This window comes from Sturnira hondurensis, unplaced genomic scaffold, assembly GCF_014824575.4.
Source record: "Sturnira hondurensis isolate 20B ecotype Veracruz unplaced genomic scaffold, ASM1482457v3 Scaffold0013559, whole genome shotgun sequence".
NCBI classification, from domain to species: Eukaryota; Metazoa; Chordata; class Mammalia; order Chiroptera; family Phyllostomidae; genus Sturnira; species Sturnira hondurensis.
The window spans coordinates 3,799,127-3,816,124 of record NW_028086190.1 but is presented as its reverse complement, the minus strand read 5'-3'; the positions used below and the strand labels follow the sequence as shown (position 1 = coordinate 3,816,124).

The following is a 16,998-nucleotide window of genomic DNA, read 5'->3' as shown; positions in this document are numbered from 1 at the left end:
TTGTTTTTCTTGGAACAACATATTTATTTGGCCTGTGTTCTCATACCTTGTACTTTTGTTTTTAATATTTCTTTTGTTTCTGAAATTCACTACATGTCTTCTCTTTCTTTGTTTATATTTATGTGTATATGCACTCTCATATTGATCATTTGGGTTTAGAGTCTATATTGTTGTTCCTGTGATTAAGTTTATTATTTTATATATTGTATTGAACACTGTATCTCTTGATTCTAACATTCTGAAAAATCTAGAGTATGTCTCAATTGTACCCTGGAAAAAATTAGAAATTTATTATACTTTCACTTAGCCATTATTTTTCCTGCATTTCGAAATTAACTTACAGAGAGTAATTAGAGGACTTCATTTCCTGTTCTTTGCATTATTTGGTTGTGTTTCTTTTTTATGTACTGTCAGTATTTCTAATGCTTATGTTCCATTTCTCCATTATTTTCTAGTATAAATTATGTGGAATAGGTTGACTTACATTTGTTTTTCACTTGCTGTATTATACATTATCATAAACAGCACTTATGTTTATTAAGTTGCTGTGGGTCAGGAACGTGGGCAAAGCTTTGTTGGGTCCTCTCCCGAGGACTGCATAAGGGTTTTCAGTTAGGGTTTTTGACTGGGCTGAATTGTCTTCTAGAGGCTTAGTTTTGAAAGACTCTGCTTCCAAGCTCATTCAGGTGGTAGAATTCGTGTACTTGAAATCTTAAGAACAAAGTCCTAAATGGGACCAAAATCTGAGAGAGAGAGAGAGAGAGATTGATTGATTGAGAGGTAATTGATTTTAAAGCATAGGCCCATGCCGTTATGGGCTGGCAAGTATGAACTCTGCATTACAGGCTGGAGACTCAGGGAAGAGTTGCTGTTGGTACTTTGGAGGAAAAATTTCTTCTTCAGATGACCATATTCCTTTTGCTTATGGCCTTCAACCAATTGGATGAGGCTGGTCACATTATGGAGGGGTTATCTATTTTACTCAGATTCCACTGATTTAAGAGTTGATCTCATCTAAAAAAACCTTCACAGCAATATGTAGAATGATGTTTGATCAAAAAACATGGTCTAGCCAAATTGACACACAAAACTAACCAAATGGGTAAAAAGTACTGAGGGAAAAAGGCCTTGAGGATGAGATTTTAACTTTATCAGGTTAGGGTGTTTACTGTTGTGGTTGTATATGTCAGAGGCTAAACTCTGCTTTGGTGTCCTTTTTTATTTGGGTTTCTCTAGACACTTGTCATGTGGACACACAACCTTTTTAGTTATTATATAGAAGCCCTGTTGATATGGTGGTGAGGTGTGAGGGGGTGGGAAGTATACTGTCTTCTTTAAGGTGCCCCTAGGCTGTTACTTTCAAAGAGCTTTTCAGATTTTGCTCCCTTGGGAGAAATAGGAAAGCTAGAGGGTGTTGAAGTTGGGTATTTTTTTCCTCCATGTTGGTTAGTCTCTGGCAAAACCCCACTAGACTTTAGGAAAATAGTTTCTCTTTTTTTAAAGCATATTTTATGGACTATGCTATTAGAGTTTTCCCAATTTTTTCTCCCTTTTATCCCCCCTCCACCCTGTGTCCCCCAACCCTCCAGCATTCCCCACCTCAGTTCGAGTCCATGGGTTGTACATGTAGGTTCTTTGACATCTCTGTTTCCTGTACCATTATTAATCTCTCCCTGTATATTTCATGACTACCAATCATAGTTCTTATTCCCTGTACCTTCCCGCCCCATTCTTCCCTTCCCCCCACAGTGAAAACCCTCCATGTGATCTCCATTTCTGTGATTCTGTTCCTGTTCTAGTTGTTTGCTGAGCTTTTGTTTTTTGTTTTTAGCTTCAGTTGTTCATAGCTGTGAGTTTGTTGTTGTTTTGCTGTTAAGATAATTTTTGATCTTCTTCTATTTCTTAGATCCCTTTAACATTTCATATAATAAGGGTTTGGTAATGATAAACTCCTTTAATTTTACCTTATCTGGGAAGCACTTATCTGCCCTTCCATTCTAAATGAGAGTTTTGCTGGATACAGTCATCTTGGGTGTAGGTCCTTGCCTTTCATGACTTCAAATACTTCTTTCCAGTTCCTTCTTGCCTACAAGGTTTCTTTTGAGAAATCAGCTGATAGTCTTATGGGCACTTCTTTACAGGTAACTGTCTCCTTTCCTCTTGCTGCTTTGAACATTCCCTACTTATCTTTACTATTGCATGACTTAATTATGATGTGTCTTTGTGTCCCAACTCCTTGAGTCCCAATTCTTTGGAACTCTCTGGGCTATCTGGACCTTCTGGAAGTCTATTTCCTTCACCAGATTGGGGAAGTTCTCAATTTGTTCAAATAAGTTCTCATTATTTGTTCAAGTAAGTTTTCCATTTCTTGCTCTTCCTCTTCTCCTTCCAGCACCCTTATGATTCGGATGTTGAAACGCTCCGAGAAATCCTAGAGGTCCCTAAGCCTCTTCTCACTTTTTCGAACTCTAGTTTCCTCATTCTGTTCTGGTTGAGTGTTTATTTCTTCCTTTTGTTCCAAATTGTTCATTTGAGTCCCAGTTTCCTTTCCTTCACTGTTGATTCCCTTTCTATTTTTCTTTATTTCACTTTGTATAACCTTCATTTCTTCCTTCATTTTGCTACCAAACTCAGTCATTCCTGTGAGCATCCTGATTACCAGTGTTCTGAACTCTGCATCTGACAGGTTGTCTATCTCTTCATCATGTAGTTCTTTTTCTGGAGTTTTGATTTGTTCTTTCATTTGGGCCATATTTCTTTGTCTCAGGGCACCTGTTATGTTGTAAGGGGTGGTGCCTTATGTATTCACAAGGGTGGGCCGACCTTCTTTGCTATGTTGTGGCACTGTCTATGGGAGAGGGGCATGAGAGGGAACAATACTGCTCACTTGCTATGTTCCAGCCTCACTTTTTATCACTTCCCTCACTTCCCACAAGCAGATCGTGCCCTTTCAGGTGCTGATTCCTGGGTGGGTGGGTTTGTGTGAGTTGTAGGATCCCCCGGATCTCTCCAACAAACTCTTTTGGGGCTTGGAGTTTCTCCCACCACTGCAAGCACTGCATGATTTTACATCTAGATGCCAACCCTCTTTGCCGCGTTGTGGCGCTGTGTGTGGAGGAGGGGTCAGAGAGGGAACAGTGTACTCTCTTGCTCCACTCTAGCCCCGCTTTCCAATGAACTCTCCTGTGAGACTGGGAGTTTATCTCTCTGTGGCAACCCCGCAGTAGTTTACATCTAGCTTTGAGTCTTTAATTTCTCATTCAGCCAGTCCTGACTTGCCTGGGTGGTTTGACACCTTGCTGTGTGTCCTCTCTGGCTCAGCTGCCCATCTCCCTAGGACTGGGCCCTGCTGGACCTTTTAACTCTCAAACATATCTACACTGGTCCTCCAGCAATTACTCAACTGTAGATAAGGTTTCTCCTATCCCAGTAAATGTTCCCATGAAGTTTTCTCCTGGATTTCTGCTTTGGGAAATTGTGATTCTCTCTATCTGCCTGTTTGACTCTCCAGTTTTGGGAATAGTAGTTTGCCTGATGATCTCATTTCTCTGATGCAGCTAAGAAGAGTTGCTGATTTTGTTTTTTCAGCTTTTTTAATGTTGTGTGAATAGGGCAGATGACCAACAACTTTCTTACATGTGGGGTTGGAAACCAGGAAGGGTCCCTCCATTGTGTTTTGTTGTTCCACTGAGTGATATTATATAAATAGTTCTAAATTTTCAAAACTTCTAGCCCATGGAATACAGTAATAGTTAAGAATGACAACTCCTTAGCTTATATAAGTCTTAAATTATTAGCAAGTTATATACATATACTGTGTTTTTAGCTAGTTGCATAAAAACTTCCATAGAAGTGCAGTCTGATATGATATTTTATTGGTAATAGTGCAAAATTGTAGTATAACTTGTTTTGATAAGACTGTGCTTTAGCTTTGTCACTGTTAGTTATAAAATAGGTTGTATAATAAATCCCCCTTCTAATATTGCTTTAGATAACACAACTCTGCTAATAACCTGTATATTGTATTTAATTAGATGATGATTGCTCTTTAACATTATATTTTCCTGTTTTCTTTACCTTCTAGAAAACTGAAAAATAAGTTTTGGTTCTCAATTATAATTAGTTCTCTTACTCCTTTCTCTTTCTATACTTAGCATTGTTTTAGTTTTGGTTTCATTGCTTATCTGTTTGTATTAAAACTTTCTGGTCTATTTTAAGGTAAGCCATATAAATAATAAATTAAGTATGCTCAAGTATTGCCTGATAGAGTTTTAGGCTTTGTGATGCTGCCCTCTGCCCTTTTTTTCCTGCTTCATACTCACTATCATTCTCTTCTTAGTCTATAGACTTCTTTGACCATGATGTGAATTATTCATTTCATGGCTTATTCATAATAAATTATTTGTTCCACACATACTTTCTCTTGTCACCCTTTTTACTTTATGGTTCCTCTGAGTTCTACTTGCTATTTTAATATCAACTCAACCCAGACCATTAAGAATGTACTCTTCCTAGAAAAGTTTATTGAAAAAGTTTCATAAAGTTAAATTGTAAAATGAACTGTAATTATAAATTCCCATGCTTTTATAATTTAAAGTAGATCATTGAGAGTATATTTTATTAGAAAATATGTTGAATTATACAAGATTTTACAAATCTTTAAGGGCTTAATTAATCCTCCTCTACTGGGAGAACCTCTTTATCTAATATATTGTTTTAATGATTATATAATATAACGTAAAATTTATTAAATGAATGATCAGAATATGATAGTTTTGGTTAACTAATTTCTCATTGTAGTGTGCTTTTTATTTAAAAATTAAGTTCATTGAATTTATAATTCATTGTCAATCTCATTTATAAATATTTACTAACCTGGTTTTAGAGACAATATATATACATAGAGGAAAAATTAAAAGGTTAGGTAGTATCTTATATGCCAAATGAATAATGTATTCAATACAGAAATTTAGAAATGGCCCAGATTATTGTGATATTTGGGAAAGGCTTGCGGAGAAGCTAGAAATTGAATTTAAAGGAGGGTAAGACTTAGATGGAAATAGAAAAATGGGCTATGAAATGTGATTGGGCCATGTTTATAGATCTATTTTTATACTGGTTGATTGATATCAGATACAAAGGAAATAGAAATGAAAACTGCATTGAGGTGTCATGTACATCTACTAGATTTTTAAAATTTAACAAGCCCCAGAGTCAAGTTGCTGCAGATACGGAGCTATTGAGAACTCTGAAATGCATCTGTCCTATGACATAGCAATTTCACCTGAAATATATATAATTTAGAGCAGTGTCTTCCAAAATTTTATTAATATCATCCCCATACAGAGAGAAAATACATTTTACTACATGATCTAGTATATACACATGAAATGCGAAGCAGGTGAAATATGCTATGATAAGATTTCAATAAATATATAATAGTATATTTATATAATGGAATAATATTACACTCCCAGTTAATTGAACCATAGGTACATCTATTAATATGGATGGATTTGGGAATGTAATGTATATTGAGCAAAAATAGCATGCCACAGAATATGTGTAGTATGATTTAACTTATATTAAGTTCAAATATAAGCTAAACTGTATAGCACATTAAATAGGGATATATGTCTTCACACTATAAGGAAAGGCAAGATAAGGGTGAGAACTATAGTTTCAGGATAGTACTTACCCATGTGAGAGGTTCAGGGAACATACACAAGACTTCAAAGATAATGGTAGAGTTGTATTTTTTTAGTTGGATGCTTGTGGATACAGGGGTGCTCTTTTTAATACCTTCTGCACTTATCACAGATTATTTTTGTTTGTATAGTCATGCATCACATAACTTCGGGTCAGTGGAGGACCACATATACTACAGAAGTCTTGTATGATTATAATGGAGTCCCATATGGTTCCATATGATTAAAAATTACTGTGGCCTAGGAATTTTGTCGTAGCCATCATAATGGTAGCACAGTGCAGTACTTGTTCCTGGTGATGCTCGTATAAACACACCTAGAGCACTGCAAATCATATACAGCACATGTAGTTACAATAGTAGGCTATATCATCTGAGTGTATGTAAGTGCACTCTATGATAGTCACACAAAAATGAAATCACCTAATTGTGCATTTTTCAGAACATACTTTCAGTCTTAAGTGGCCCATGACTATGTTTATTGTTTAAAATACCTTTAAGTAACTGGCAGAATGGCCATCATAAACAAAGCAACAAACAACAAGTGTTGGAGAGGATGTGGAGAAAAGGGAGCCCTACTGCACTCTTGGTGGGTTTGTAGACTGGTACAACCACTATGGAAAACAGTATGGAATTTTCTCATAAAGCTAAAAATGGATTTGCCTTTTGACTCAGCAATTTCACTGCTAGGATTTTATCCTAAGAACACTGACCCACCCATCCAAAGGAACCTATGCACCCCAATGTTCATAGCAGCACAATTTACAATAGCCAAGTACTGGAAACAACCTAAGTGCCCATGAGTAAATGAATGGACCAAAAAACTGTGGTACATTTACATAATGGAATTCTATGCAGCAGAAAGAAAGGAACTCCTATCCTTTGCAACAGCATGGATGGAACTGGAAAGCATTATGCTGAGTGAAATAAGCCTGACGGTGAAAGACAAATACCATATGATCTCACCTTTAACAGGAACCTAATCAACAAAACAAACAAACAAGCAAAATATAACAAAGACACTGAAATAGAGAACAGGCTGACAGTGACCAGAGGGGAGAGGGGAGGGAATTTCAGGGAAAAGGGGGAAGGGTTTGTAGGAACAATTATAAAGGACACAGGGACAATAATGGGAAGGGAGGGTAGAAATTGGAGGGAGGTGGGGAGGGATGGGGCGTTGGCCTGGGGTTGGGGGGAAAGGCAGAAAACTGTACTTGGACAACAATAAAAAGATAAATAAATACTTTTAAGTAGAAGTAAAATAAAATCAATTAACATTATAGCTTTAAGAGATTAGGATATAGAAGATACACGTGTTTTATTCTTTAAACTCTTTCTATTTTTTTTACCCTATCTCTGGATCTTTAAGTTCATCCTCAAGTCCTTTGGAGAATATTTATTAAAAGTGAATATGAGAATACAAAATGAAAACATTTAATGATTAGGTGAACATCAGTGATAGATCAGAGATGGAATAAAGATCAGGGGTTTCTACTGAGTATATTACTTAATAAGAAAACTGTGTTTATATCTTGAATTGTCTGATTCTTGGTTGGACAGGCAGAAGGGACTTGAGGGAAGGATGCTGTTAAGGATGATTAGGAGGCTTTAAAAAAGTGTGTATAGCCACATAATAGGTCTTAGCAACTTTTAGTGGAAAAAATGGATGGGTTGACAAAAGTTGAAGTTTAAGAGAGAGATAGTATCAGAATATAGATTTTAGTTTTATCATATTAATTTTAGGTGGCAGCAGATAATCCAAGTTGAGGTTTGCATAGGAAGTTGGAGCTGTGGGATTGGAGATTGGGAGAGTCAGGGCTGGATTATGGAGGATGTAGTCTTTCAGACACAGATGAGACCATGAACTAGGAGAGTGGGTGCATTTTCTGAGGGGAAAGCTATAACGAGAGGAGTGGGAAACTAAGGATTGAGTCATTGGTATCTCCTTCAATTAGGTATCATTTAAGTATTTAGGTTTTTCTACCTAAAACCTAAACCTAGGCAGGTAAGGAGAATATTCAGTTAAAAATTATGGTAGTTATAATATTCTGAATGTTCTTTTAGTGGAGCAAGATATTTTTGGTACCAAAATAAAGTTGCCATTTTTTATTCTTTAAAATTATTAATGCCTTAAAAAGCTGTAGTTGTTTCCCTAAAGTATTTCTTTCAAATGATACCTCAAAAGCGTAATAGTTATTTTAGCTAATACTCATTTTCCTTAATTAGTAGAATGTTTCACAAGATTTTGTTTTTCTCTTATTACACACCTAAATCCCAAATACTTGCTTTCTGAATGTGACTTACTATTTGACATCCAGTTTTTGTGTGTTGTTCATCTTAAACTAATGACTAGGTATCACACTTGCACAGTGTACTTAAAAAGTTATGAACATACCAACAAGAAGGGAATGAGCATTGTTATTATGAAAGCTAGTTAATCCTTATATTTTAATCAAGATCTGAATCTTTCTAAATAAAATGAATATTTCTTAGAAATACTAGCTCACCAATAACTTATTTACTTATTTTTGTAGAGAGAATTGGGATTAAAACAGGACATAAATGACCTTGTAAAACGGAAGATTGCAGTAGATGAAGAAAATGCTTTCTTGAGGAAAGAATTCTGCGACTTGCAAAAGAAATTTAAAGATAAAAGGCAAGAAGTTAAGGTGTGTTGACTTGAACATAGTTTTACAGTGCTATTGCTTTGAAGTCCTACTTTAAGCTTTGTCAGCTTTTGTGGCACAGAAAGTGACAAGCTTGGAGGAAAAATTGCCTTAGGCCCTGCTGTACCACAGTTTTTCACATGAGAAAACTCTGAGAAAGATGCTTTAAAGCTAATACTCCAAGCTTTATAACTTTCAGATAAATAGTTAATGATGGAAATGGAGCTAAGAAAGTAGGAGTGTGAATATGTGGCTTCTTGTAATTAGATTCTGATGGGACTGGCATTATTAATTGATAAAACCTAGGTCTGGGAGGATATGTCTGTGTGGGTCTCAAAAATAGCTGGGGACAGCATCAAAGGCAGCTTGATCAATTAATGGGCTCTTTGCAAATGTGTACTCATCAAAGCTGTCATCCAGTGAAAAAATATGACCCCTCCACCTGCATGAAAAGAGGCCAATAAAAATATACAGGTGACCTTGGCTATCAAGTATAGAAGAGGCTGCTGTGAGGGTAAAAGTGCAGTTTATATTTGCTGATTAGTTTTTTTTTCCACCATTTTTTTGTGTTTGTTATGTGCCCTGTGGTACTGTTCTGCAGGACACGAGAGAGTGTGTACAGAATAAGGAAGAGCAAAACAGACTGCTTATAAAAAATCTGGAGGAGGAAAATGAGAAATTAAGTACCCGCTGCACTGACCTGCTAAATGACCTGGAGAAACTGAAGAAACAGGAAGCACATTGGAGAAAAGAAAAATATAGCATTAATGCAAAAATAAAGGTATGCATTGAGAATGGAATTCACACTGTTATTTTTGAATCCAACTTCTTATAACACCCTTATTACATGTTGTTTTCTTTAAATAATAAGTTATATATTCAAATCCACCAGTGGGGACTAGCATTAATTTATATTCCTTCGCTTAAGACCCACAGCTTTTAAAAAATTGATGTTTCAAAGCAGGAAACTGACTTCAAATAGTTATCTAAAATGTAATCATTAAAAAATAAAGGACATTACATTTTGAAATAAAATGTGTTAAAAAACATTTGGAATCATGAGTTTGCACTTTTTTCAGTTAGGGCTTAAATTTATAAATACAGCTAGGATTCATTGTTATATAGTTTTAAGACTGTTTTGAGGCCTTAAAAAATAAAAATGTTGAAAAAACACAAGACAGTTAAAAATACTAATATGTATTTTTGAGGGTGTTTTCTTTGGCTTAAGAGAACCTATTCATAGTAAAATTTCATTTCATAGGATATAAAAGTGCAATCAACTTCTATAATATTTTTATACTCTTTTGGTCAGTGTTTTTCAAAAAATACTTTTTTAGTAACTTTCTCTGTCTTGGGACTGTTTCTGTTCAGTTTTTGTCCATCAAATTTCAGGTTTCTATTTTTCATAGATGTTGTTGAAAAGGCCAGAAATGAATTTTTGTGCTAGTAAAAATATGATAGTCCTTTTATGTATTCACATATAAAAAGAATATATAACATGAGACCCAGCTGGGTGGCTCAGTTGGTTGGAGTGTCGTCCCCTACAACAAAAAGGTTGCAGGTTCAATTTCTGGTTGAGGCACTTGCCTGGGTTGAGGGTTTGATTCCTGGTCAGCAACTGATCAATGTTTCTCTCTCCCATCAATATTTCTCTCTCTCTCCTTCCCTTTCTTTTGTCTTGCTTTCTCTTTAAGATCAGTGAACATATCCTTGGGTGAGGATTAAAAGATTATTTAAGAAATATATAATGTGAGTATATGTATATATGTACATATATAGCTAGTAAGTATGGGAAAATGTGTATGTCTGTACTCACCTATGTATGATAATTTATATTAGAGGAGAAATGATGTGCTTTTTTGAGTGCAGGATTCAATTCATTGCATATTTTTAAGGAAATACATTCAGCCTTTTGGTGCAAATTAGAGTCATGACTGAGCCATTTGGAGAATTGAATTCTGATGCTTATATTAGTTCTGCTTCCCTACAATCTTTAAACATTTTAGTAGTACAATAAGGTTAAATGGTGCTTTCTTGTGTTACCTATAGCTGTTAATACATGATTGTTTAGTGATAATGTTCATTTCCTCATTTGCCTTTGATATAGCCCATTCTGTGATTGCTGTGATTTTTTTTTTTGTTCTGTGACTTCTTTTTGTAGGGGTATTTGTAGGTATACTTTAATTTGTAGGCATCTCATTAATTTGTAGGCATACTTTATTCTGGATAGTAATGCTTTATTATATATATTACCAATACCTTCTGTTTTATCAGTCTTGAATAAGGTGAATTGGACTTTCCAAAGTTTATGAATTTTGAGAGTCAATTTTATTATTTTCTTCTCCAATGTTTTGCTTTAAGAGTCATATACACTAAAGTTTTTCCTACCCCAAAATCTTTATATAGAATTCATTTTGGGGTATGGTGTTCTGTACCATTTACTCAATAGCTTTTGATTTGTGATACCATCTCCAAATTTCCATGTCTTTAGGTTTGTTTTGGGCTTCCTATTATATTTATGATTTTAGGTATTGCAGTTTTATAATTTAACCCATGATTTGTTAGAAAAGTCTATTTCCTCATTCTTCTTTTTGTGAGTCATGAGCCCTGGATGTGCCTGTTCACTCTATTTTCATATTTAATAATCATGTTGTTAGTTTTACTGAAAAATTTGTTTATTTTGGGGCGAATTGTGATCCTATTATTTATGAATTTCAAGGCTTTATAAATTTATTTAAATATCATTATCTACTTTTATTACATTTATTCCTAGGTGCTAAATTATTATAAAAAGCATTGTGTTATAGTAAGTAATGTTCTTAATTAAATTTTAATTGATTAGTTCTGGAATGCAGGTGTATTACTGATTTTTTTTTTGTCTTGAGCTTTTTTCTTTTATTTATTTTTAAAGTGTTTTTCTGATGAGGCTGTTATGGTTGTGCCATTTTTCTCCCCTTTCTCCCCTTTCACCCTGTCCCCCACCCTCCAGCATGCCTCCCCGCTTAGTTCATGTCTATGGATTGTACTTATAAGTTCTTTGGTTTCTCTATTTTCTATACTGTTCTTAATCTTCCCCTATCAATTTTGTGCCTACCAATTATTCTTCTTATTCTCTGTATCCTTTCTCCTACACTCTCCTTCCCCCCCTCCCTGCTGGATAGAGTAATTATGGATGTAGGTCCTTGCCTTTCATGACTTCAGATACTTCTTTCCAGCCCCTTCTTGTTTATAAGGTTTCTTTTGAGGTAGTTTTTTGGGCATTCTTTTGTAGGTAACTGTCTCATTTTCTCTTGCTGCTTGTAAGATTCTCTACTTATCTTTAATCTTGAGTAATTTAACTATGATGTGCCTTGGTGTGTTCCTCCTTGGGTACAACTTGTTTGGGACTCTCTGAGCTTCCTAGATTTGCATGTCTATTTCCCTCATCAGGTTGGGGAAATTTTCTTTCATTATTTTTTCAAATAAGTTTTCCATTTGAAAATAAGCTCTTCTTCTTCTTCTGACACTCCTATGATTCAGATGTTATAATGTATAAAGTTGTCCCAGAGTTTCCTGAAACTTTTCTCATTTTTATGAATTCTAGTTTCTTCATTTTGTTTGGGTTGAATGTGTATTTCTTCCTTCTGTTCCAGATTGTTGATTTGAGTCCCAGTTTCCTTCCCTTCACTGTTAGTCCCCTGTATATTTTTCTTTATTTCACTTTGTATAGCCTTCCCTTCTTCCTTTGTTTTGCTCCCATACTCAATCATTTCTGTGAGCTTCCTGATTGCCAATGTTTTGAACTCTGCATCTGATAGGTTGGTTATCTCCTTGTTGCTTAGGGGTTTTTTTTGGAGTTTTAATTTGTCTTTCATTTGGACCATATGTCTTTGTGTTAGCACACCTGTTATGTTGTAAGGGGCAGAGCCTTAGGTATTCACCAGAGTGGAGCAACCCACTTCACTCTGTTGTGGTTCTGTATGTGGGGGAATCATCATAGAGGGCACAGTGCCACTTGATCAGCTGTCATCTTACTTTCAGTCACTTCCCTGCTACCCACGAGTGAATTGCACCCTCATGGTACTTATTCCCATGTGGGTGCGTGGGTTTATGTTTGTTGGGCCTCTCCAATGGACTCTTCCGTGAGACTGGGTGTTTTTCCCACCACCTCAACCCCCACAGGTTTTTATAGCTAGAGGTTTTGAGGCTTTATTTCTCTGTGTTGGAACCCTGGGATGCACAGTCTGTCTTGCTCCCCAGATGTCCCTCCTGTTTTATCTGCACAATATGTGGGACTGCCTTTCTGCGAACTGCCACCTTGCCACATGTCCTCTCTGCCCTGGCTTCCTGTCACCACCCCTCCTACCAGTCTGGATGAATTTCTTCTTTAACTCCTTGGATGTGGGACTTCCATACAGTTTAATTTTCTGGCAGTCCTGGTTGTTTTTATTCTTAAATTTGTTGTTGTCCTTCTTTTTGGTTGTACAAGGAAGCATAGCCTATCTGCTTACACCTACATCTTGGCTGGAAGTTTGAGCTTCTTTTCAACAGTTTTTGTCAAATGTCTTAGTTCTAATAAATTGTACATTTTGTGCATATTCCTAAGTTATATAATTATGTTGTATCAATAAGAAAACTTTGATTCTTTCCTCTCTGCAATATTAATTAGCATGTAATTTATATATATTATATATAATCTATTGAAAGTGTACAGTTCAATGGTTTTAGTATATGCATAGCTGAGCAAATATTACCACAATTACTTTGAAGTCATTTTCATCATCCCCCAAAGAAACCCTGTAACCTTAATCAGTTATTCCTCATTTACCCTTAGCTCCACTGAGGTTTAGTAGATAACCACTAATCTACTTTCTTTCACTATAGATTTGTCCATTCTAAATACTTAATATAATTGAAATTATAGTTTAGGGTCTTTTGTGGCTGACCTAGAATAATGTTTCTGGGACTTTTCCATGTTGTATCAGGTACTGTATTAGTGCTTCATTCCTTTTTATTGTTGATTAATATTTCATTTCATAAATATCCTACATTTTATTTATCAACAGTATGTGGACATTTGTGTTATGAACAATGCTGCTATTAACATTTGTGTATAAGACTATATATATATATATATGTATATATATATACTTATGTATCTTCATTTTCCTTAGGTATATAATAAAAAGTTAGATTACTGGGTCTTTGTGGGGTTTTTTTGTTTTTTTGTTTTTTAGATTACTGGGTCTTAGTGTAACTCTGTCCTTAAGTGTTTGAGGAAATGTCTGATTGTTTTCAAAAGTAGTATCATTATTTTCAAAATAATGATAAAGATTTGTGTATTGTTGATAGTTTCAGGGTTCAGGAAACTTTTAAGCTTGCTTTTAAAAAGAGATAGTGTATGAACTGCTTCTTGAAATTCTTGGAGTAGAAAGGAAGCAGTGGCTTCCCAATCTCATTACTTCAAACTGTATCCACCTATTATTAACACTATGTACATTATTAGCAGTTGTTAATTAGAATGTTTATTAATACTAACCTTAAAAAATCAACTGCACCATTGTACATACTACACAGCAGCACATGAGAGTTGTGATTTCTCTGTCCTTGTCAATACTTGTTGACTTGTCTGCCTTTTTAACTATAGCTATTCCTGTGGATGTGAAGTGTTTTCTCATTGGGTTTTGATTTATATTTCCCTGGTGGCTGATGATGTTGACAGTCTTTTCAGGTGTTATTGGCTATTTGTATATCTTTGAAGAAATGTGTATTCATTTCTGTTGCTTATATTCTGTATATAAGTCTCTTTTTAGCTATAAAATTTAAAACAATTTTCTTCAGTCCTCTTAGATGTTTTTTCTTCTGTAATGCCATTATTTGGAAAACAAATGTTTTACATTTTGATGACATTGAATTTATCTACTTTTTGATGCCTGTGTCATGTCAGAAAAACTATTGCCTAATTCAAGATGGTAAGGATGGACACTTATGTTTTCTTCTAATAGTTTTATATCTTACATTTAGTTCTTTGATCCATTCTGATATAATTTTTGAATGTGATGTTTGATAGGAGTCCAACTTCATTCTTTTACATGTGTTACTCATTTGTTCCAGCACCATTAGGTGGAAGACTGTTGTTCCACCACTGAATTGTCTTGGCATTTTTATTGCATATCAATCATCTCTAAACATAAGGGTTTATTTCTGGAATTAAGTTTTGTTCCTTTGAACTATACATACACTTCGATGTCTCTGCCACATTCTCTTGATTATTATAGATTTATAGCAAGTTTTGATATTGTGATGTGTTTGCCCTCCATATTTATTCTTATTTTTCAGGATTCCTATTCTGGGTCTCTTGCATCTATAAATTTCTCTTTGAGCACTGCCTTTGGTACATCCTGTAAGTTTTGATGTGTTATAATTTTGTTTTCATTCATCTCTGAATATTTTATAATTCTCTTGTGATTTGTTCCTAGACTTATTAGTTGTTTAAGAGTTTATGTTTTGATTACCACATATTTTAAAATTTTCAGTTTTTCTTGTTACTAAGTTTTAGCTTCATTCCATTGTGGTGTGAGAAGCTCCTTAGTATGATTTTAATGTTTTTTAATTTATTGGTCCCTGGCTGGTGTGGCTCAGTGGACTGAGCACCCGTCTGTGAACCAAAAGGTCACCAGTTCAATTCCTAGTCAGGGCACGTATCTGGGGCCAAGTCCCCAGTAGGGGACAAACAAGAGGTAACCACACATTAATGTTTCTCTCCATCCCTTTCATTATCTAAAAATTTATTGGGAGCTGTTTTACGGACTAATTTATGGTTTAATATGGGAAATGTGCCATGTGTACTTGAGAAAAATGTGTACTCTTCTTTTTGTGACCGCAGTGTTTTGTTTTTTATACCTCTGTTAGTTTAACTTCATTATCTTGGTGATCAGGCCCTCTATATTCTCATTTGACCTTATGTTGAAATGTTTTAATCATTATTTAAAATGGAGTACATACAACTATTATTGTGGAACCGTCTATTTTCTCCTTCAATTCTATAATTGTTTACTTTATATAATTTAGGGCTCAGTTGTTTGGTGCATGTATGTTTATAGTAATTGTATCTTGATGAATCAACTCTTTAAAATATAATGTTCTCTTTTGTCTCTTGTAACAGTCTATTTTGTCCAGTATTATTATGTCCATCTCAGGTCTTTTTTGTGTTATTACTTTCATGTAATACAGAGTGTGGCAAAAGTAGGTTTACATTTGTATGCAAAACAGTTTATTCTTATACTGTTATTTACTAACTGTTATATTACTCTCTAGATGTAAGCCTACTTATTCACTTTTCTATATATTTTTTCATCCTTTTAATTTTCAATCTCTTTTTATCTAAAATTAGTCTGTTTTAAATATCATAGAGTTGTGTGTATTCTTTTTCTCTTCTTTATTAATCTACTCCTTTTTATTGAAGTGCTTAACCGAAGTACAGTAATTAAATAATTACTGCTAAGGAGGGACTAACTTCTACCAGTTTTTAATATATTTTCTGTAAGTCTGATAGATTTTTTTCCTCTCGGATTTTCACTATTACTTTCTTCCTTTGTGTTCAGTTGAATTTTTGTAGCAGCACCTTTTATTTTCTTCTCATTTTTGTTTATATTGCATTAATATAAACTTTTTGTGGTTAGCATGGGGGTTACATTTATCATGCTAAACTTATAACAATGTAATTTAAATTGATACCAACTTATCTTCTGTGCATACTCAATTTTATTCCTATATTGCTTTTCCTTTATGTTATTTTTATCACAAGTTAATCTTTTACAGTTTTGGGCCCTATAGCATAGATTTGCAATTTTATGTGTTTGTTAGTGAAATCATATAGGAAATGAAAAATAAAGTTACAAACCAACATGCAATAATATTGGCTTTTATATCTGCCCATGCATTGACCTTTAATGGAAATTCTATTTCTTCATAGGGCTTTCAGTTACTCTTTTGCATCCTTTTATTTCAAACTGAATGATTAGCATTCTCATAGCACAGATCTAGTAATAACTCGCTCAGTTTTTGCTTAGCTGTGAATACCTTACACTCTAAATTTTGGATGACAATTGTGCTGGGTATAAAATTCAATGTCAACAATTCTTTTATTTTAGTACTTTAAATATGCAACCTCATTGCCTTCTGGCTTTCATGATTTGTCATGATAAATCACCTATAAATCTCTCATTAATGATTTCTTGAATATAACATGGCACTTTCTGTCGCTGCATTCAACTTTCTTTGCTCTTAGCTGAATTTCAAAGTTTGATTATGGTGTCTTCATATGGGTCTCTTTCTATTGATCTTACCTGGAGCTTGTTGAGATCTTTAAATTTTTACATGCATATCTCTCATCAAAATTGGGAAGTGTCTGGCCATTGTTTTTTTAAATCTTATTTCTGTACTCTGTTCTGTCTCATTTCCTTTTGAAACTCCTGTAGTGTGTATGTTGGTTTGAATAATGGTGCCACTGTTCCCGTAGTCTCTGTTCATTTTTCTTCATGTTTCTTCTGCTCAGATTCAATCATTTAACTTGTTATATCTTCCAGTTTGCTGATGCTTTCTTCTGTTCTCTCATATTTGTTGTTGAACCCTCTAGTGAATTGT

General features: G+C 34.6%; 1 protein-coding gene across 1 annotated transcript in view; it reads left to right on the top strand.

The window, feature by feature from the left end:
- Positions 1-16,998, top strand: part of CNTLN (centlein) — a 289,299-nt gene that overhangs the window by 67,902 nt on the left and 204,399 nt on the right. The window contains exons 4-5 of the mRNA XM_037061920.1: positions 8,242-8,376; positions 8,975-9,154. Coding sequence (XP_036917815.1) covers positions 8,242-8,376; positions 8,975-9,154 — 315 coding nt within the window. The remainder of the gene's footprint in view (positions 1-8,241; positions 8,377-8,974; positions 9,155-16,998) is intronic.